A 20,553-nucleotide genomic window follows, 5' to 3' on the forward strand; every position below is an offset into this window, starting at 1 on the left:
AACATGCACATATGTTCAAATGTGTTTGACAGCTATTGTGAGAGAAGGAGGCGGGTGGGGAATCCGTGTACTGCATTTCCACTTCTCACTGTTCAGCATTGCTTCTACTTTCAGGCATACTGGATAATTATTCTTCAGTCTGCTGCATAATTATGTTTTGTCAAAACAAAGCCTTGAAAATTAATGAAGAGTTACTGCGTGACAGTTTTGAAAAATATTTCTAGGAAAAATGGTTGGGAATTTTTCTAAGAAATAATTTTCTGTCAGATCCTCTTGTAAAAAAAAAATAAATAAAAAATGAAACCTTCTTATGAAAAGCTTGTACAAGCAATTGAAAAATTGTGAAATTGCTGAAAAGCTGTGATTTGAAACGATGCCATTTTCCTACTCTGAAACCACTGCCTTAGAAAGTCCATTTCAGTTCTGATTTTTTAAGTTAGGGTTTTTTTAAATTGGTAAACCAAAACGTTTAGGTTGATCTAGATGGGATTCACTTACTGTGTTTTCATTGACTGTAATTTTGTCTTGTTGATATTTTCACTTCTTGCAGTGGTGGAAGTTGGGAAAGATGTTTGAAAAATGACTGGTCAGAAAGCACATTTATTAAAAATGTTGACATTTTGTATCCTTGTGAATATAATTTGGAGGCTTTGTCCATTTTGTTTTAGTGTATTCCCATGTTTTAAATTTAAGCTTTTTTTTTTATGCTTCACCTTAGGAGCATGTGAGTTGCATAGTGTCACATGATCCATGATCAGGGATGTCTGACATTACCTGGCAGTGGAGATAACATCACAGTATGTCACAAGCATAAGAATTTGGCCCATATTGGTACAAAATATCATCATTTTTATATGCTGGTGGTTTTCTGCATCTTGTATCACATGTCCAGTAGGAAGGAGCTGCCTTGAAGCACAACGTGCAAGCCTCCTGCTGATGGTTCCTGAGTGCTTTTTTCTGGGGATGGGGATGAAGCCAGGCTGGCGGAGCAGCCTAGCAATCTGGCTTGAAACCCTTCAGTGCAGAGAGATCTTACAGAGTGGAGAGCCTCAGAGGGAAAAATGCAACTGCTAAGATGCAGACAGCACTCTGAAAATACAAGTACTAGCCCTATTGCCTGTGGTTAAGAAGGATAAGCAGCAGCAAATGATGTTTAAGCAGCCATGCCAAAGCTTTGATCTGGTTTTGTGACACTGATGCTCCAATGAGGTAGCAGGGATTGTACTGTCTCAGTTGCTCTACAGGCATGTAGAAGTCACCCCTGTCCTAATGTTTCCTCAGTACGGTGTGGTGGAGTCTCAATTGAGGAAGGTCTGTGTCAGGAAAAAGAGGATGAGACAAGTGTGACAATACAGAATACTATCAACAGGAAACTGCATGTTTTAAAGACAAAAGGTATCTTGTTATCTTGGCTGTGATGTTACATCTCCTGCTGGCCTGCAGTGCTTAGGAAAATCCAAACTTTAGTTGTGCCTCTCCCTTCAAGTCTGTGCTGAATCATATCAGAGGCTATAACACCAGCATGGTGGTAGGAGAACAATGTGCTATTGTTGATGCTCTTTTGGATAAGACACAAAACCAGAATCTTAACCACAGAATATTAAATCACCACTTTTGGCATGAATAGATAGGTTTACTAAGGGCCCTAATCTAGTTCTAATTTACATGATTATCTTTTGTCTCTCTAAACTCTTCCTGTATTTTTGATTAATTGGGTCCTCCTTTTTTCTTCTCAGAATATAAATAATGAGAACAAACTGTACTCTACTGATATTTGAACAGATTCTTACTTTCAGTACTGTTTTCTTTTTACAGGGGAAAGGAAAATCAGAACCAAGTATATCACATGTAGAGTTTCTCAGTATTTGACATGGGTTATTATATGAAATCCAGTGTAATGACTGATTATGTCATTACAATAAGATAGTATTCTCCATGCCTGAGATATAAAATAAAGACTGTAATCTGTGTGGGGTAATTGTGATTAAGATGCTGTAGTAGAGACTTATTCTTTTAGGACACTTTCCCACTGGCATACAATGCATCCAAAGATAAATAAAGTGATGAAAGAAGTAAGAGCTTCTCTATACATGTTTTAAGGTTACCCAATGAAATGCAAAAAAAAAAAAATGAAAACAAAACAAAGCACCAAAATATGGCAGATTTAAGATTCTTTTTTATGTGTTCCAAGTTCTGATCCTGCTAAAAGCAATTCCTTGAAATGACAGAAAATTGTGTGATGTTTATAAAGTTACTTCAGTGTTTGGTCCTTGATGATGTTCAGTTTAGGTAGTTTTAAAAGAGTAGCATGAAATTTGTATTTATGATTGAATGAAATCAAGGTGGAGGGACATTACTGCCTAGGTATTGTCTCTTCCTGCTATATGGTATGACATGAAGCTCATTGAAATCAATGGAAAGGTGTTACTTTGAGCGAGGTTTGGATAATGGCCCAAACCTACTGCTTATTTAAACATAATTTATAAAGCTTTGGTTGACCTATAATGGAAAATGGGGTTTCTCATTTTGAAAAGTTCAAATGGAAGCTTAAAAGGGTAGCAAAACTTTATTTTCCAATTTGAAAGCTACTGCCATCTGCACCAGCCTTTCAGCAGCACTGGTTGTGTCCATAATTTCTGATGTAAAAAATCTGAATGTGTGGGGGGAAAGCACTCCCATCAGTAATGCTTATAGATTATCCTTGGGATTATCCTAGTGTTACCACAGACCAGCATTTCCCCCTCTAATCTCTAACTACCAGACATGGAGAACAGCAAGGTGTAAGAAAGGAAGTAGAAAAGAGGTAATACATGAGAACATTTTCTCCAGATCTTTGTTTTCTTCATCTTCCACGTTTTCCACCTGCTGTTGTCTCATCTCCTAATGATCTCCCATCAGTTCACCTCTCGTCTGCATTCCTCTTGGCTGACACATTTTCTCCTGAAGTAGGGTGTGATGGTGGCTAGCCACCATAAGGTCAAAACTTGGGGAGCCAAAGGGAGTCCTCTTTTGTACATGGATTATAACTGCACCCTAAGCATTTAAGTTTATTAATTCTTCTCCTACACTCAGGAGTTCCTCCAACAAGCAGAGACCATAGGACTGCCACATTCTCCTCTGGCTTCCCAGGAGAGAGGTTTTACCAAAATATGTTGCTGCTTCTTTGCATTACTACAGCTCATAACCTCTCTGCTCAGAGCTGCAGCACCTCAGCATAAGTTGGGTCCTTCACAGATAACTCTGTGGACTGTCCATCAATCTGGAGACAAATTTAGCAGGCCAAACTCACGATCATAAGAGAGGAACAATGCAGGTTTTGTGCAATTGCAGCACTGGAAGGGAGAGGGTTAAATGACAGGATGCACTTGGAGCAAGATGAAATGTTCGACAGCAGTCCTGCCCTACCAATACTGGCTATTCCAGTCTTGGCTGGAAGCTGTGGTGGGCTAAGTGGTGAACAGGGGGGCATAGGCCTGAGGCTGCTCCTTTGGGGTTCTGGCCCACTGATAGCTGCGTCCCCAGCCTGGCTTCTGCAGTGGGAAATAGCACTGGTTTGTCCTGCTCTGTCACAGCAGAGCTCGTCAGAGCAATGTAAATTCAGCAACTGCAGCGAAAGATTTTAAAACAAATGCAAAATAAATCAAAATCTCAAGGGAAAATGAAACGGGAAAACCAGGACAATTTTACATGTAAGGTATTTTTTTTTTTAAATATCTGCAAATCAGACATTCACTTGCAGACCTGAACTGACATTTTTGCACTTGATGACATCAATTGCATAGAAAGCCCAGAATCTTGGAGGTTCCAAAAGGAGTAAAAATAAAAGAGGGAAATATTTTCCTTTCCCTCTTTCAGTTTTGCAGATCATGTATTTTTGTGATTATAAATAGCTAAATCAACAAACTTTTACTCACTGGGGATATTAAGCACACTTTTGTTGTTGACTTTTGGAACTATTTCAATTCCCAAGTGCTAAAAATTATAATTCCCTTTGGAAAAAATCACAGCTTTTGGTGGACTGACTTGGAGTCCCCAGTAAGAAGCAGTTAATAGATAGACTGGTGACTTCAGCAAAACAAGATAATCAATTCCATCTGCTTTTCTAATTAATCACCCTTAATACTGAAAGTTGGGGACATCAAGAATTTGCACAATAAGCATTTATTTAGCAAAGGAGGCTAACAGTTTGTTACTTCAGTTGCAGTCAATCACTCTGACTCCTCTCTTCCCACCTCCGAGAGAAAACCTGGGAATAGCCACCCCCCTGCTCAGTAGCTAATCTGTGCTCCCCAGGCACCTGCAAGGACACCACACATCCTGATTTTGTTTGTTTTAACCAGTTCTGCTTGTTCTTGTCAGAAAAGGAATAGTTAAAAGGAATTAATAGAACACTCTGTTTGGGACTTCAGTTTTCCAAAATAAAATATGTAAGTGAGGGAAAGGTTTCACCCAGTTTTGGCATCACTTTGTTAAGTCAGTTTAAGCCAAGAAAGATTGTTATTCCACACTGTTTGCCGATAGTAGAAAGTTTACATATCGAACTGGTCTTTTTTTTTTCTTGAAGGAAGAGAAAATGAGCCCGAATTTTAAGGGGAGGATCTTTTATTTGCTTTGCAGAAGAGATTGTTCTGTTAACAACTCATCAAGAAAGGGGAAAAAAAAAATAGAAAAAGATAAACAGGATTAACTGTTTACTTTAAGTGAGCCGAAGTCTGGTTGTTTTTCTGAAGAAGAACACAATGTACTGTTGTATCTGGTTTCCAGAGTGGTGTTTATCATAATTCCTCCTGCGGTGGTTGGTAGAGTGCTGGGAAGGCTCTCCGCCCACTCGCAGCTCGTTCCCCTTCCCTCTCCCATTGAGGCCTCCGGCCAGGGCTGCGCGATGGAGCGAGCTGTCCTGTGTGATCTTTACTGCCTGACATGAGCTGACATTGACCCAGAATAAAATAACAGGGGCCGTTTCCTAGAACTCTCGGCGGACTGCTGAGAACTGCTACCATAACTCTTGTAAACATACAACGTGCACATACAAACACGCTCCCTCTCCCTCATTTAGAAACACACCTAGGGAAGAAAGGCAGCCACCAAAGCAGAGTAAAGAAAAACAGCATGAGTGGAAAACAGAAACAGCCGCAGACCCTGCAAGAAAGAGTGGCAAATTGCCTTTCTGCTGGAGAAGGAGCCCCAGCAAGATTTCATTTCTGCTTTTCTGCTTTGCTCTTTGTACTGCCCTTTATTTTGGTGAATATTATATTTTTCTATTAGTTCAGTTGGGTGATGTGGCATTGAAACAGCGGAATGTCTTATTGAATACAGACACAGTGCTGTAAGAAATACCACAGTGTTATTATATTTCATTTACCTTTCACATGCACTGGGGAAGCATATGTGCAATGCTACGCTACCGAGAATGTGTTTTAGGATGTTCTGTGCCTGCTGAAATGGGCAGTTATTCTTCTTTTTAATATTGAATTCATGTTGGTTTAAGTCAAACCTTCTAGTAAACCATTCACGGTCTGTGTGGTTCAGAAGTAAACCTGGAGAATCCCCAAATAATATGGTCTTGAAAGATAAGGGACCCCAGTACTGCTGCTACTGTGTTCTTGCCTCATTCCAGATGCTGCAAAGCCCTTGCTATGGGTTTTGCATGGGCAGTTGAGAATTCTCTAAGCCCTGTAGCATGAAAGAAATGGGTTGATGCTGCAAGGAAGCCCTCTCTATATATATGTATGTACAAATACATATATATAGCCTCCTGCTCCAACTCAAATGAGATCTAACACAAAGAACAGACTTTATGGACTTGCCCTTCTAGAGACAATCATATTGTTCAGTTACTGCTTTCAGATCACCCTGTGAAGACAGGACTTTTATTCTAATTTTTACATGTAAGGAACTGAGGTGTGGAGAAAAGATAGTGCAGCAAAGATGATATGAAATGCTGCCAGAACTAGCAACCAACTGCTGTTTTCCTTGGAAAGGAGGGTGCTGAGCACCTTGCAAGAGAAGATCATTTGGCAGCACTTTGCCGACTTGGAATTCTTGAATGCCAAAACAATAATTACAAGTCTTGAGATTAAAAAAAATAAACAAAGAACCCCTCCTCAGATTCATAGATAAGTACTGTAAATGGCTGGGTGGTAATTACACCTTATATTTGGAACATGAGTTTTCTGTTGGGGATCATCCATTAGAAAGACTTGCAGTTTTCAGCTGAGACTGTAAGTTTCTTAAATGTAGATTTTTACTCTGGATTAGTAAATCATGACATAGAGGACAATAGTACTTTCTCTGAACTGTATACTGAAATAACCAAGGGATTGTAATGGAATTCCATGCCGAAGTAATGGTACAGTAAGAACCTGAGGAGTGTGTGCATCATTACTTTTTTTTACCAACTACAATTAACAGCATAGTGAGTCCAAAACAGGCTGGGATGATCTGATGTGCTTGCTTTTTTATTACCACCCCAAACTGTTTTTATTTATGTAACAAGCTGTATGGAATGGATCGTAGCAGAAGGACCATAGATTACGTGCAGCTTAGTGTGGAGGTGCCTGGGGGATCTTGGAGAGAGGAAGGCCTTACTAGTCTTCTTCTGCGGCTCAACCTTTATACAAACTTCTAGGCAGCACTTAGGAAGTTATTTTTTTCTTAACTTTCTGTGTCTTGCAAGTCATCATGATAGATTTTTATTTACATGGCATATACTTTGGATTTAAACTATCAATATAGAACAACTTCAATATTCATTTATGAATCTGAGATAAGTGAAGCTATTGGATGATACTGAAAATCTTTCTCAAATGCAGCTCTAACTGCTTGAAATTATAGCTCCATACTGTGTTTGAGGGGATGTCGGGAATGTCTTCTTATGGGTTTAAATGTTTTGTTTACTGTTGAGTAAAATTCAAATCAAACACATGCATCAGCAGTTTAATTTGAAAGTGCACTTAGAGACAGTGTCAGATGGAGAGCTAAAAAAGTTTACGGGGGGGGGGCCATGAAAACTTCATAGAAGAAATGGTCTATGCTGAAAAAATTGTCACGTGTGAAGCCATAGTTGTTATGGCAAGTATGAAAAGCTCTCTGGGCTTTGTGCTACTTCCATTTCTGAGAAGCTGTATGTATTCCCACCAGGCAGGTGGCGGTCTGTGTTTTGGGTGGGAGCATTTACAGTGCTGTGGAGCTCCATTCTCTACATGCATGTTCTGCATTAAAGAAAAAGGTAGCTGTGCTGATATGTTTGGCTCATACAGGTCTCCTCCTACGCACAACAGCCGTTTCCCACAGGAGTGCTGCTTTTTCAGCTCATAGGCAGAAAATAGTAGGTGGAAGGATTAACCTGAATGAAGAAATTGAAAAAGCAATCAGTAGGTGGGGATTCATGAAAGACTTTGTGGCAATTGTATTTGATTTTCTAGTTTGTATTGAAGTAAGTGTTTATTTGAGGGAGTGAATAAAAATAAGTAGCAGTTATTTTGTAACTGCTCTCCTCTTTCTCCCTTTTTTTTAACATATATAAAAAAATGGTGGGTTTGGTATAGTTACTGTAGTGAGTTATTTGCAAAGTATGTTACATAATTTGTTACACACATGCTAAGAAGTGCCTGCAAAAAAAGAATTCCTTTCCTGAGACTGGGGAGGCCTCTGCTACACATTTTCTGCTTAAGATGCCGAGATAAGACTGCTCATTCCCCTGGTGATACTCCTGTCACATGTGCGGTTTCCACCAATACTTCTGCAAGGACAGCCTGTCTTTTGCTGGGTGGAACTGAAGTGTCTGGTATTAACTGTGTTCTCTGTTCCCATGTGTGCCATGTCCAGCACTCCAGAATTGCTTTCTCCTTTCTTTCCTTCTGGGTCCTTCCACAGTTGCAGAATGACATGTATGATCACAAACTCAGCCTTTCAGTGATTTTTAACCTCCATTTTTCAAAGCAAGTGATTGCTATTTTTGTTGTCTCGGTGCTTCAAACCAGAGCACCAGACAGGGTCCTAGAAATATCTATACTTGGAGGGAGTTATGACCAGAACTCTTCTTTGAGCTTGGCATTCCCTTTATAAACTGGAAACAGTTGTGCTTGTGTTTTCCTCTCTACCTGTGTACCTCTGCAACCTATTCTTAGAAGGGGCTAGTTATCATCATCATTATTTTTTACTTATATTATTCAACCCATAGTTATACTCTGTAGAGCTTCACTCACTATTTAGTGACAGCAGATACTGTGGATTTCAAGCAGGTGACTCTGAATCTTGCTACTGACTAAAGAAGGCTACAGCAGGTACCTACTTTTCAAAAGGGAACTTGAAGCAGTGCATAATGTGGCGAATACAGTGCTTTTAATAGGAAAATACTGCTAGTGTTATGAGGGGGTGGGAGAGGTGGATGGTTAGCCCTGTGTGTTTAGACCTATGCCCTGAGCTTTGATTTTTCAGAGATAATATGGGTATGGTGAATGCAAGGAGTGCATAAGGTAGGGATAAATTAAATCCCAGTAGGGTGGTGTCCTGCAGGTTACAATTTGAATCTGAGCCATATTAGCAGGAGTTAATCAGCTCCACCTTGAGACTTGACCAGACAAGTTGCTGAATTAGAGTTGTGTAGGTAGTGTTGTGCCTCTGGTGATTAAGGGAGAGGGGGTTTTTGTTTATGTGTGTTTATGTACGTGTACTTTATGCCTCTGCTAGGACCGCACCTCAAAGAGATAAGACATCCTTCTGACAAACAAAGCAGCACCAGCTGTCTCTTGGATGGTTAAGATAAAGAATGAGCCAATATCAGAGCTAATACAACTCAATTAGTTTTCAGGCATTTCCCCATTCTCCCCTTTCCCTCCTTCCCAAAGAAAGAGTAACTAATGAAGTCCCTGCCAAGCACTGTGAGGGTAGTGGCATTTGCCTGGCTCTCTGGCTTCTCATGCTGTACTGCACAGCTTACCTCCTCATAGAGAAGGGCTGCTGTGAGACACATGGTTGTCCTTCTACCAAGGGTAAAACAATTATTTTGTTGGTTAAGATCTGTTAATGACAAATTTCTGCTGCTTGTTTTCACAAGACTCAGTAAAGGTAATCCCTGTGTCATCAGCCAGTTCTGGCCTTGTGCGCTCTCATCTCTGCAGGCAGAACTTCTTGTTCTTTTCAGCTTGCCACAGGGGAGGCTGGAGGTGACCAAAACTGAAGAAGATTGTCATCCTTACCTCTCCAGAATGTCAGCTGCCAGCTATGAGCCAGCAGTATGGAGAGAGATGATTTCTCATGCATAAAAAAGTAATAGTAAAAGAAGGCTTTACCCTTTACCCATGAGGAGTGACTAAGCAGGAGAAGGGCATGGCAGAGTAATCCTGTAATCCTCTCCAGATTTCTATTGGGAGACATCTTGTCCTAAAGATCAGCACAGTCATTGAAATAATGCAGAGTAATCAGTCTCATCTTCCCCCAGCCCCCATCCTTGCTCCTGGCTATTAGCAAATTAGCAAAATCTTCCCAAGCTTCTGCCTGAGACCTACTGTGTCATTATTTAAAGAAGGGGGGAAAAAAAGGCTAATCTCTGCCTCATTTCTTATCATTCCCTAGCTTCGCCCCCTTTGTTACTACCAGTGAGTCATACTTCACCTTTCCCTTAGTCTGCTTCTCCCACATGCGCTCCTCTACTGGCTTTCCTGCCACCCCTCGCTCCTGCAGTGAATTCTCTGCTCCTTTGCATGAGAAATATCATTTTCCAAACCCATATTTTAAATTCAGGTCTTACACAAGGTTACATCCTATTCCTAAGAGTAAAGATGGCCTTTATTTACTCTCTGCACAAGCACCACTGATAAAAATGGAGACGTTGCCCTTTTTTTTTCCCAGTAGTTCATTACTATGCATACTGACAAGGTATGTTTAAGCTGATGAACTGATTGAGTACAAATACCACATTTTATGGAACAAGAAAAAAAGTACTTGTGATAGATGTGCCCAAAACATAAATGCTAAATTCCTGGGGGCAGATGCTCATTGTGGATTTGCAGCTTGTCTCATAATTTAGATTTGGGTTTTCATCCTGGTAGTGAGCTTCAAAGCAGGGAAAAAATCATGGGACAAGCAGTTGCTTTAATCACAGTTAGACTTGCTGCTAAAACTTTATTTGCAAGAACATTTACTGCAATATGAGAGCAACATTGTAACATGGGAAAATAATACAAACACACTTTTCTGGGAATAGAGTGAAATCAAGGAAAAATCCAGTGCTGGGAAGGAAGTTAAGGCCATGAATCAACAGTCTCTGAAAGCAGCTGAGCTGCTACTGTTAGTTATGCTAACAGCATGTGCAAAATCCATAGGAGCAGAACTGGTTTCAGAGAACATGAGAACAATTTTCCAACACATCACTGAGTTTGTTGTGGGATTCAGCTGAGTAGGTTTTGTCGTCATTCATTCATACTGTTTTAAAAGTGTGCTAAAGCAGGGAACATATGTTCAAAGTTCTTTTCATAGCTTTAGTTTGGGACATTTGAAATTTGGCATCCAAAGGTTATTAGTGAAATTCTGTCTTCCAAGTAGGTGAACATATATGTATTTCATTGTAAATTCACGTTGCTCAGAAATGTGACTACCTTTTGGGTACTGTTAGAACAAGCGTGGTACAGTGGATGTCAGGTGTGTGCTCATAACAGCAGAAGTACTTGGAGTCTGATGAAACAGGTTCTGCTGCTGTGCATTTCTTCATTATGGCAAACGCGCTACTAGTGGGAATGGGAACATTAGCAATGTAAGACCCACATTCTTCCTTTACTTCTGGTTATCAAGCTGGGTCATAAGATGACTATGCTCTCATTGTATGACCTGGGATGTTGTCTTATATACACAGGACAGCTGGAGTGGGAGCTTCAGGCTCCTAATCCTGCCTAGAAAATACATCCTTGTCTAGAAGTAGTACTTCATGCAAACAGTTTACTTCTACAGTGTTAATTTTTAAGGATCTGATCCTGATGATGATAATTATTTGGCTACAGTATTTTTTTGGTCAGATCAGTTTCCTGTCCTAGCCATTTATTCTGCCACCACAAAGAGATGGAACTATGCAGCCAGGGATGTGGGGAGTTGAAACTCCTGTGTCTGACAGCAGACAGTTACTTGCTTGACTTAAAAAGACTGGGAACATGCTCTTGTAGTGACTGATGTCTTCAGCACCAACCAAGCTAATTTTATTTGGGCAATTAACGTGTCCCAGAGGACTTAATATGAGCCTGGTGCCAGCTAGTCTGAGACTTACTTGTGTTCAGTTATGTCTCACTAAAGATATGAGAAATGCCAGTGATCAGTTAAGAAACTACTGAACTGATCAGATCTGAGACACTAACTTATTTGGCTCTTGCTTGCTGCAAGATACAGAGGCCTAATTTTTCACAAATCAGTCACTGAATGTTTAAACATAGGCAAAACTGCTTTGCTTTGGTTTTCCTGCTCCCCTCGATCTGATTTTCAGAAATATCCAGAGCACATTAGCTCTGTTTTTCCAAACAAAGCAAAAGCATGAGTTTAGTTTCAGTCACATCAGTTAAAACTTGAGAGAGTTCTTCATTGCAAGGTCCTAACTTGGAAAGAGTTAGGTCCTAAGAGTCTAATTGCAAGGTCCTAACATGGAAAGCAGCAAACCATCTGCTTCTAGGCTGTTTTTTTATAGTACATCAGTCTTTCATCTGCTGAGTTGGAGATGATACTGTGGTATGAATCCAGAAGGCATCACACAGGTTGTTTTACACAGAAGAGTTACAGAGCTGTTGAAGACATGGGTTTGTATTGTTAGGATAGTCACACTTCCTAGGCTGGGAGCACCACTCATCCCAGAGATGAGGTATGTATCCTTCCAGCTTACACATCACAACAGTGTTTGGGTTCCTCTTATTTGTCTTTGCTCAGGATAGAGGCAGTGTTTCATGGCTCTGAAGGACTTCTTAACCTTGGCAGGCTGTGGAGGAATTGTGCCTAAGGTTTTTTTGCCTGGTGAAGGCTCTGTGCAGTATCCTTGTAGCTAGGCTCCTTAAAACGGCACCAGAATCTGAAAATGAAGACTGTAAGCTGGTGCTTGCACAGCAGCTGATGACTGAAAGCCTTTGGGGTTGTATCCTATGTTGAATTCAGCCCTCTTAAGGGTGTAAGCCAGAGTTAGGCAGTTCATAGTGAACAAGGAAACTGTGGTTAATGGTCTTCCATGTGCCTAAGCATCCTGCAAAGAAAATACATGTTCTTCCAGAAAAATGTAGGAACTCATTTAATTTAAAACGTTGACTGTTGAATTCTTTCAGGGTGCATATATGTTACGTGATGTGCTCCAAAAGCAGTTGGAGTTGGCTTGCTAAGAACAATGGTGTTGCTCTGGGAAAGGTAGTTTTGGCATGTGCCTTTGAAGTGAACTGAATTCTGCTGCCTAGTGCACCTCTGAGTTTTATTTAGAAGTAAAGATGCATGTGCTACCCTCAAAGGTAATTTTTGTCTCCCTTTGAAAAGTTTCCATGCTTAACTGTCTCTTTCTGGGGCAATTAAATCAATCTCGTAGACAGTAGCCTCCTTCTTCTGCGTGACTCATGCTATCGTGGCTGCTCATCTGAGGTGCAGAATCTTGTGAAATGCATTTTTTACTATCTAAATGTATGACATGAACTGATTTTGCTTTATCAGCTATGACAGTAATATCTTCTCAAAATGCCAGCAAGTTGGTTAAGCAATACTTCCCAGCCCTACAGCTCCTACTTCCATAGATGACTTAAATCAAATTGTTTGTTTAGCAGGTTTCTTAATTACCTCCTTAAAATAGTTCCTCTGGGCTTCTTCATACCCAGTATTGAATACACTAATCTGCAGTTTCATGTTGATTGTTTGGGATTTTTTTTTTTTTAAGAAGAAATGACATTTCACTCTTTTTTGCATTCTTAGGACTCTCTTAAAAAAGTTATGGAAAATGTAATGCTTGCTTTGCCAGTTTCAGTGTTGGTGATTATTACTTGTGAAAGACTCTATTTACTTCTAAGCAGAATTCTTATATTTATACACACAAATAGATGTTTGCATCATTGCTCCTTCTGCATTGCGGAATTCACCTCAAGTAAGGCAAAAACTCAACCTTCTTTCTTAGCAACTACAAAGTTCATAGCAGTTAATTTATCTAATCCCCAGTGCAAGCTCTTTAGGTTTTTTTTTCAGTCATGCTTCTCTATTTCATGAGCCTGTTACCTCCTGAAAATATACGTGAGAAAACCTTTAATGATGTTGGGTTTGTTTATTGATATGTTACTTAGTAGGAATTCTCCAGTCCAGATATTGTGGAGGATAAGCCCTGTCCTGAAGCTTGTAATATAATTCTCAAAAATCTGCTGACAGTGAGTAACAGAGGAATGTTTTGCAGGTTGTGCCTCCTTGTCCAGGATGCCTATGGTATGTTCAGTGAAGTGCAGTTGCAGCCCCTGAATTCTGTGGATGACGTTGAGCAGTATTGCAGGAGATGGGAAGGAAAATTCTGCTGCTTAGCTGGAATGAAAACTTTGCAAAGAACTACAAGAGGAAGGTGAGAACAATTCATGGGAGAACATATTGCATGCTGTGATCTGCCTTTTTGTTTATTTCTGTGATCAATATTCTTTGGAACGACTGAATCTGGCTTTGTTCGGTTAAAAGTCCTCATTGCCATTTTGGGGGCATCAGTAGTACTTGAGCCAATCCTACTCCAAAGCTAGCACACATGCTTAGCAGAGAAGGGAATAGTGAAGAGTGACCATATGCAATATTTCATAAAATATGAGTGTTTTCTTTCTCTTCAGTAGATCCAAAGACTTAAGAACATTAGTTTGCCTCCCTTTCATTGCAGAATGTTTGCTACAGTAAGATTTTCTACAGTGCTACCCAGTATGGGATGAAGCTTCAAGCACAGACTTTCCCTTAGTGTTTGAGAGCTTAATTCAGTTGATTCTCTATGGGTTTGGAAGCACAGTTTATGCTTCTTAAAAAAAAAAAATCTTGTAAATCCTAAAGGCATTCTTATTTTGGAATAAGAATGTCCACAGATTTATAGAAAATCCTCTCAGATAATAACAAATTGATTTATGGTATCTCTCAGATTTTGCTTATTCTGTGATTCCTTTTACATTCTTTGAATAAAATAAAATATCTTTAATCAAGAAAAAAATCAAATAGATCACGTATCTTACAGAGTGTCTTTCTAAGGAAAGTGACATGTTGTTCACATAGGGACCTATATAAATATAATTAGATTGGCTCAATTCTCAACATAATTTTCTCATAAAAGCATCCGATCTAGATAAGCTTTTGCTATTAGAATGGCTATAGTATTTCTGCTGACACTTTTTTTTTCTTGGTGAAAAATGCTGTTTCATCAAAACCAGAATGTTTCTTGGAAACATTATCTATTTTGGAGACAATTTTGTTGGGAAGATTTTTTTCAGGTCCAGAAGGAGTGAATTTTCTCTCTCTCATTCTCATTTCATGAAAACTTTCAGAAAGTCTCATTTTTGTTTCATATTGGAACAAAAACAAATTTCAAAGCTTTGAAATGTTTAGCAAAATGGAATTGCTGGTTTCCAGCCAGCTCTATTCAGTACGCTTTTCTTTTTATGTACTTGCAGTGTTAATTTTCAGATCCTTTGGATTTCAAGCCTACTTGCATTTTTATGGATCTTTAATAACAAACAAGTCTTCTTATTTAATTATTTTGTTGGCTTTTTTTCCAAGTTACATTTTTTCCAAACAAATTAAATAATGGCTTTGGAATTCTGGATACAAATGAAGTTTTACAACTGGCTGCTGGTGTTTCCAGTACTCTGCCTAGCTAATAAGAGGCAGACTTTTTCTAGTGTAAATTCTGTTTCAAAGCAGCAGTAACTTACTTCTGGCTATTCTGAGGACGATTAGAAGACACACTGCTGAAAATGCCTGTGGCTCAGCTGGAGCTGTGCTGGTGGTAACCCTGCTAGGAAACACTAAAAGAAAAAGGCTAGTGTAGCTTCAAGGACAGCGTAGTGGTTAAAACGTGATTTCATTGTACAAGATGGGTGGGTGGGGGAGTTGTTCAGGGATTCATTTTTTTTCTCAATTGTTTAAGCCCAAGTTCTGCTTTATAACTTCTTATTACTGTTAAGTGTTGGGGCACATTTTATGTCATTCTAGGTGTGATGGAAACCACAGTAAAGCCATAGCTGAAATTAATATAAGGGAGTACTTACTCCAACAGAGCATAATTAAGACTGTAGAACTCATTGCCACTGGGTAAATGGGTTTCCAGAGCCAGTGGTATATCTGAGCACATGATGGGATATGCCTGTGAGTGCCCAACCTTGGCTTGCAGCACATGAGCGAATAAGAACTATGTGGTCTGCCTTGCAAGAAAGACGGCAGCCTTGTTTTTCTCTTTTGAGAGTGCAAATTACTTTTTGGAAGGAGGTGGCTTTGAAACTGTCTTCTGGAGTCTGACAGTGGCTTTTAAAAAGGATAAAAGGGAATAAAATATAGGAAGTATGAGGGAAAAGTAATGACTTTTCTTTTTTTTTTTTTGCCTTTGAAGTGCATGATCTGGAGAAAGCCAGGAATGGCTAGTAAGATCTCCTATATGCATGTTGTCCCACAGTCACTTGGATTGTAACCTCTTTTTATAGCAACAAAGTGCTTCCTCAGTCCCTCCATGAGACAGAGGAGATTTGTGTTTAACAGATACTAGAGGTTCTCAAGGTTTTTGTATCAGTGGACCCCTGTTATTCAAAAAAACTTCAAGTCCATCATCCATCCTCAAGTTCATAATGTAAAGTACTGCTTAGCATCATTCCAGTAAATGCATTTATAAATCACTGTTGTGAGCTAAAATTACTTTTCAAGGACTAAAAACCTGTAAGAAGAGGTATTTTACATCCAGCTGAAAACTTGGCTATAAATCTGACTTGGTCTTTGGAATGAACCTGTACTGTAAGATGTGCTAAAGAAACTAAACCCTTTTCTTCTCCCAGTAAGAATACACTGAATTCCAAAAAAAACCCCAAGTGGGATAAGAACTTACATAACAAGTCCTGTCTTGACCAAGATCAACCCTGTGAAAATTAGAATTCTGGTAGTCTTACATTGAGGGAAACACTGTTAATGTTGAATATTGCTTTTCAGTATCAATATCTTTTAACAAGTACAAGGGTCATTTGAAGGTCTTTCATTGATTTAGGTGGGTTTCAGAAGAAGTCCCATACTCCACATAAAACATACTCTCCAAAACCATCTCTGCAAGAAATTCTTCCCTTTGTAGTCCAGACTGACATTTCTGTCAGTCCATGGGCATGGCTGAGTCACATCAAAGTTTTCATGGCTTGTTCAGTGTCTTTATTTCTAGCAGTTCTTCTGGTCTGTTCATGAGGCTGTTGAATAAGGTAGGAACCAATATTGTAGCAGCCAAATTAACACCATGTCCAGTATCTGTTTCTTGACACCTTTTCTCTTCACTCTGTCGTTCATAATTGTCTCTTAGCCTTTCTACAACTGTTCCCTGAGCTGCACACTTAGTACCAGCGAAAAAGAAATATATGGTGGTTTAAAGAGAGACTAAAAAATGTTCATTGGCCTGCCAGGGGTGCTGTCGGCTCCTTAGAGGTGTATGTTCTCTCTCTTGTCCTCCCACTGCTCATATGTCATCCTTATAAATTCAGCCCCTTGAGAAAGAAGTGAGGTTTTGGTGGTGTAATGCTAGAGGCAGGACTTTTGGTTAAGAATCTGTATGCAGTACAACTAACATGCAATCCCCCTTTTTTAATAGATCCCAGGCATGTTTCAGGTATGTCTGGTGTAACCAGTAACTAAGTGGGTGCAATTAAATGCAGAGACTCAGCGTTCACTAAAATGCCTCGGGAGTAAATAGCCTATAAATTGTCATAGCCTGCTGCTTCCTATCAGAAATCAGTTTCAATGAGCTGGGATAACTTTGTAGTTAGGTATCTGTCTGTATTGAAAAAAAAACCCCAATGTCTATGTTTTTAGCTATGTCTGGAGTTCCACATAGAATAATAATTTGGATTTTGACAATTCGTGTCTTTTCGCCTGATTTGCCAAGGACTGAGTTGTTTTCCTGCCCAGTATAGCAGACCTGTCTGCTTCTTCTCTTTATGCTTTCTTACATGGTAGAAATATGAAGAGCTTCTACCCAGCAGAACAGAAGGATGGCACCAATTTAAAAATGGAGGGGGGAGGAAGAAATGCTTTTAAGTTAATACACAACTAATGCAGGGTGTCAGTATGAATTTTGTCCCTAAATTGAAAAAATGCTTAACAGTCTTCAGAGGGAGATGCAACTGCTGCATGGATGGTGCTAATACCCACACGTATGTTGGATAGAGTAGAACGCTTTGAAGAGTACAGCAACTCATAAGCTTTGGCACTTGACCTAATCTTTAATTCATGGCAGACTGTACTATCTGTTGCATTTTCTTCTACAGTAAGAAGACTCTGAATATTGAGTTCATCAACCAGTGTTATGATTCTCTGAGAAATTTCTGCATTTTCTGATGAAGTTGGCTTCTGTTACTTGTCATTTTAAACTTTCAAATCTTAGGCACTGACATGTGAAATCTCCTGTATTTGCCTGTAGTGTTGGTCACTTATTGTGTCTGAGGTTTTCTTTCTTCCTTTTGTTTCTTTTAAGTCCCATATTCTCTAGCCTTTATCTCTCTCCTTTTTCCTCTTCATCATATGCTTTCTCTTCTTTTTGCTTTACACTGAGAAGAGAGGACTGCTAACTGCTATACAAGAAAGTGTTTCAAGTGCTAGACGTTGACAGGGAATATAATAGTAAGAACTCTCCACAGAGCAAGGAAGTCGTAACTTCCTTCCTTTGGTTTTCCCTCCTCCAAAAAGACTGCCATCTGAAAGAGCCACCCACATCTCTGAGGTTTTGAGGTCCTGAAACACTTTGATAATTGCTGTGGTTAAAATAGAGTTCCATTTAAAGCATATTTTCAGTAATCACATTGAAGTTTTGAATATTTGCATTACTTTTTTATGATTTTTGATGACTGCTGATCAGAAATTAGCATTTTTCATGGGTTTTCTTCTCTTTAGCAAGCATAGACTGCTGCTTGTACCTTCAGTGCTTCTGTCAGGAATCTCTTTAGTTACCAGCCTTGGAGGATAACATAGGATTATCCATATTGAATTAAAAGTACTCTTATATTATAATTTCTGTGCTTTAATATAGTATGTATAACTTCTGTTTGCATTTTGACTGAGATGCTGATTTAGTAGGCTTAGATTTTTACTTTATGATTTTGTTGCTTTTATTGTTGAGTCTGAGAAAATACGGTGTTGCATAGGTTGTGCACTGCAAGATCTTAACAGGTCGGTTAAAAGGAGAGGTAGCCTACAGTATTAGCTTTATATTTGGATTGCTTGTCTTTTGATACTTGAAGCTTATGCAGTCTAGGTGGTTATTACTAAATTTCTTATTAGTTTTGAGTAAGGAGAGATTGCACAGAGGGCTATGAATTGCTTAATTTTTGACTTCTTAATAATTGAAACTGAAACTGCCCGAAGAAAAATGTTTTGGTTTAGACTAAACATAAGAAAGTAGGAGAGGAGGAAACAGGGAAGTCTTGGAGTCCTCAGAGCAAAGCCATGGAAGACCTTGGAGGAGAATCCTATCATCTTTTTTCCTGTCCCCCTACTGTAAACCTAGACTTTCTTCTTTGCCTAGTTATAGGCATTGTTTTCCTTCTGTTTTCTTTGATATTTGTGATATTTTCTCCCTGTAGTAATATTCCGCTGAACCTGTGGTATGGTTAATAAAATTGAAAAGTCCCCAAACTATAAGCAGTGATGTTAAAAGTTGAATCAGGCAGGTCACACACAAAGTTCATAGACCAGAACTGTAGATTTCTCTCATTCATGCTTCTGAGAGAAATAAACAAAACCATCTTAACTAAGTTACAAAATAAGTTGTCAGATCAGAGTCAGTGAAACAGTTTTGAAAAACCAAAATTAGAAGTTGTTTGATTTTTGTCTTATAGCTTGTAGGATGAAATGAATGACATTTCCACAGGATCAGAGTAGGTGTGCTGATACTGTAGATACTGCTTTATCACTTTACTGGATGCTTAAATATAATTACAATGGCTTTTCTCTCTATTTGCTGTTTTTATCAGAAATCATAGAGTTAACATGTAAATGCATGTGTACACACACGAATATATGCTGTTTGACTTTGCAGTGAAGGGTAAAACAACCTAGAAAGATTAGAAGCAGAATCATAGAATCAGAGAACGGTTTGGGTTGGAGGGGACCTTAAATATTAAGATCCCTTAAAGATTAAATATTTCAGGAAGAAGGTCAGCAAAACCTCCACCTTAGACTTCCAGAGGGCCTGTATGTAAAGGACTGCCTGTTGCAAGTCCCTGCTTCTATGGAATACTATGCTGTAACACTCCATTGGAGTTACTGGTGGTCTTATTGTGTTGGTGATAAGCAGCAGACATCTAGATACTTAGTATGGGACAAAAAAGTTTTTACCAAATGTAGATTTCAGTCTGGCATGACAAGTAGGGTGTTGAGTCTGTCATTTAGAATCCAATAGGTGATTTGTGTCCTTCTCCAACAATTGGTTCAGTCTTTTCTATTTTTAAAGAAAGGTTATGGAATATTACAGTAGAGTCCTTGTCTCTGAAGTAAAAAATATATAAAAAATGTTATTCAAAATACCTTACATGTTGATTTTCTTTTTTATCCTTGGGCCGGTTTCATCTCGCTTCTTAGTCTACTTCTTTTTTGGAAGTCCTTTTGTGATTAAATTTTTTTAAATGACCAGTAATTACACTCACAGAGCAAACTGTAGCCAGAGATGCTCTTTGTGCACATGGGAGCTAACCATGTCCCTTTGCTGTGGCACAGAGCCAGCTGTTCATCTCTTGGCCTGACTCTATAGCTGAAGAAGGGTACACATTCTGGATAAAATGCACCCATTCTTAAAGTCAGATTGAAGTGGTGTGTGTGTATATATATATACATATATGTATATAATTTTCTTTATTGGCTGAATATATATGTATTAATTTTATTCTTTCTATGAGGATAGTGATTTTCTACAGAGGAGGACACAATGCTTGCCATTTCTCTGTTGTCATTGCCCCCACCTTATTTCTCCTTCTGCTAAGTCAAAGACCCTAAATGTAAAGAGAGACTTAGCTTTCCTGGAGGTGTATAAATGAGTGCAGCAAGAGGGAAACTCCTCACCAGAGATACTGACTGATACAGTGACAGCCCCAGGAGGGAACATCCATCCCCTTTGGTAGACCAGGATGCCGGTAGGGTGTGATTTGGAACTTGCAGGTCCTTCGGGTGACTGTCAAAGAAAAGGATGGGTCCAAGATGTTCAGGAGACACTCCACACAACGCTGCTCCTCTGCCTGTTTCTAAACAAATGCTGTCATTTACTAATAATTAAGTGCTCCTAGTTCAAGCAGTAGATGGCCTTCTCCAAAGGTCAGGAGTAATAAAAGAAAATGCACTGTATGCCTTAGGTATTCTGATATGGGGTAGCGA

General features: G+C 39.2%; 1 protein-coding gene across 2 annotated transcripts in view; it reads left to right on the forward strand.

The window, feature by feature from the left end:
* Positions 1–20,553, forward strand: part of SPIDR (scaffold protein involved in DNA repair) — a 204,188-nt gene that overhangs the window by 162,539 nt on the left and 21,096 nt on the right. For both annotated transcript variants that reach the window (XM_057397746.1, XM_057397747.1), the window contains one exon: positions 13,388–13,546. In XM_057397746.1, the coding sequence (XP_057253729.1) occupies positions 13,388–13,546 (159 nt within the window). The remainder of the gene's footprint in view (positions 1–13,387; positions 13,547–20,553) is intronic.

Source organism: Pezoporus wallicus, unplaced genomic scaffold, assembly GCF_028554395.1.
Source record: "Pezoporus wallicus isolate ANWC-B61680 ecotype Strahan unplaced genomic scaffold, APGP_CSIRO_Pwel_v1 contig_227, whole genome shotgun sequence".
In the NCBI taxonomy this organism is placed as follows: domain Eukaryota; kingdom Metazoa; phylum Chordata; class Aves; order Psittaciformes; family Psittacidae; genus Pezoporus; species Pezoporus wallicus.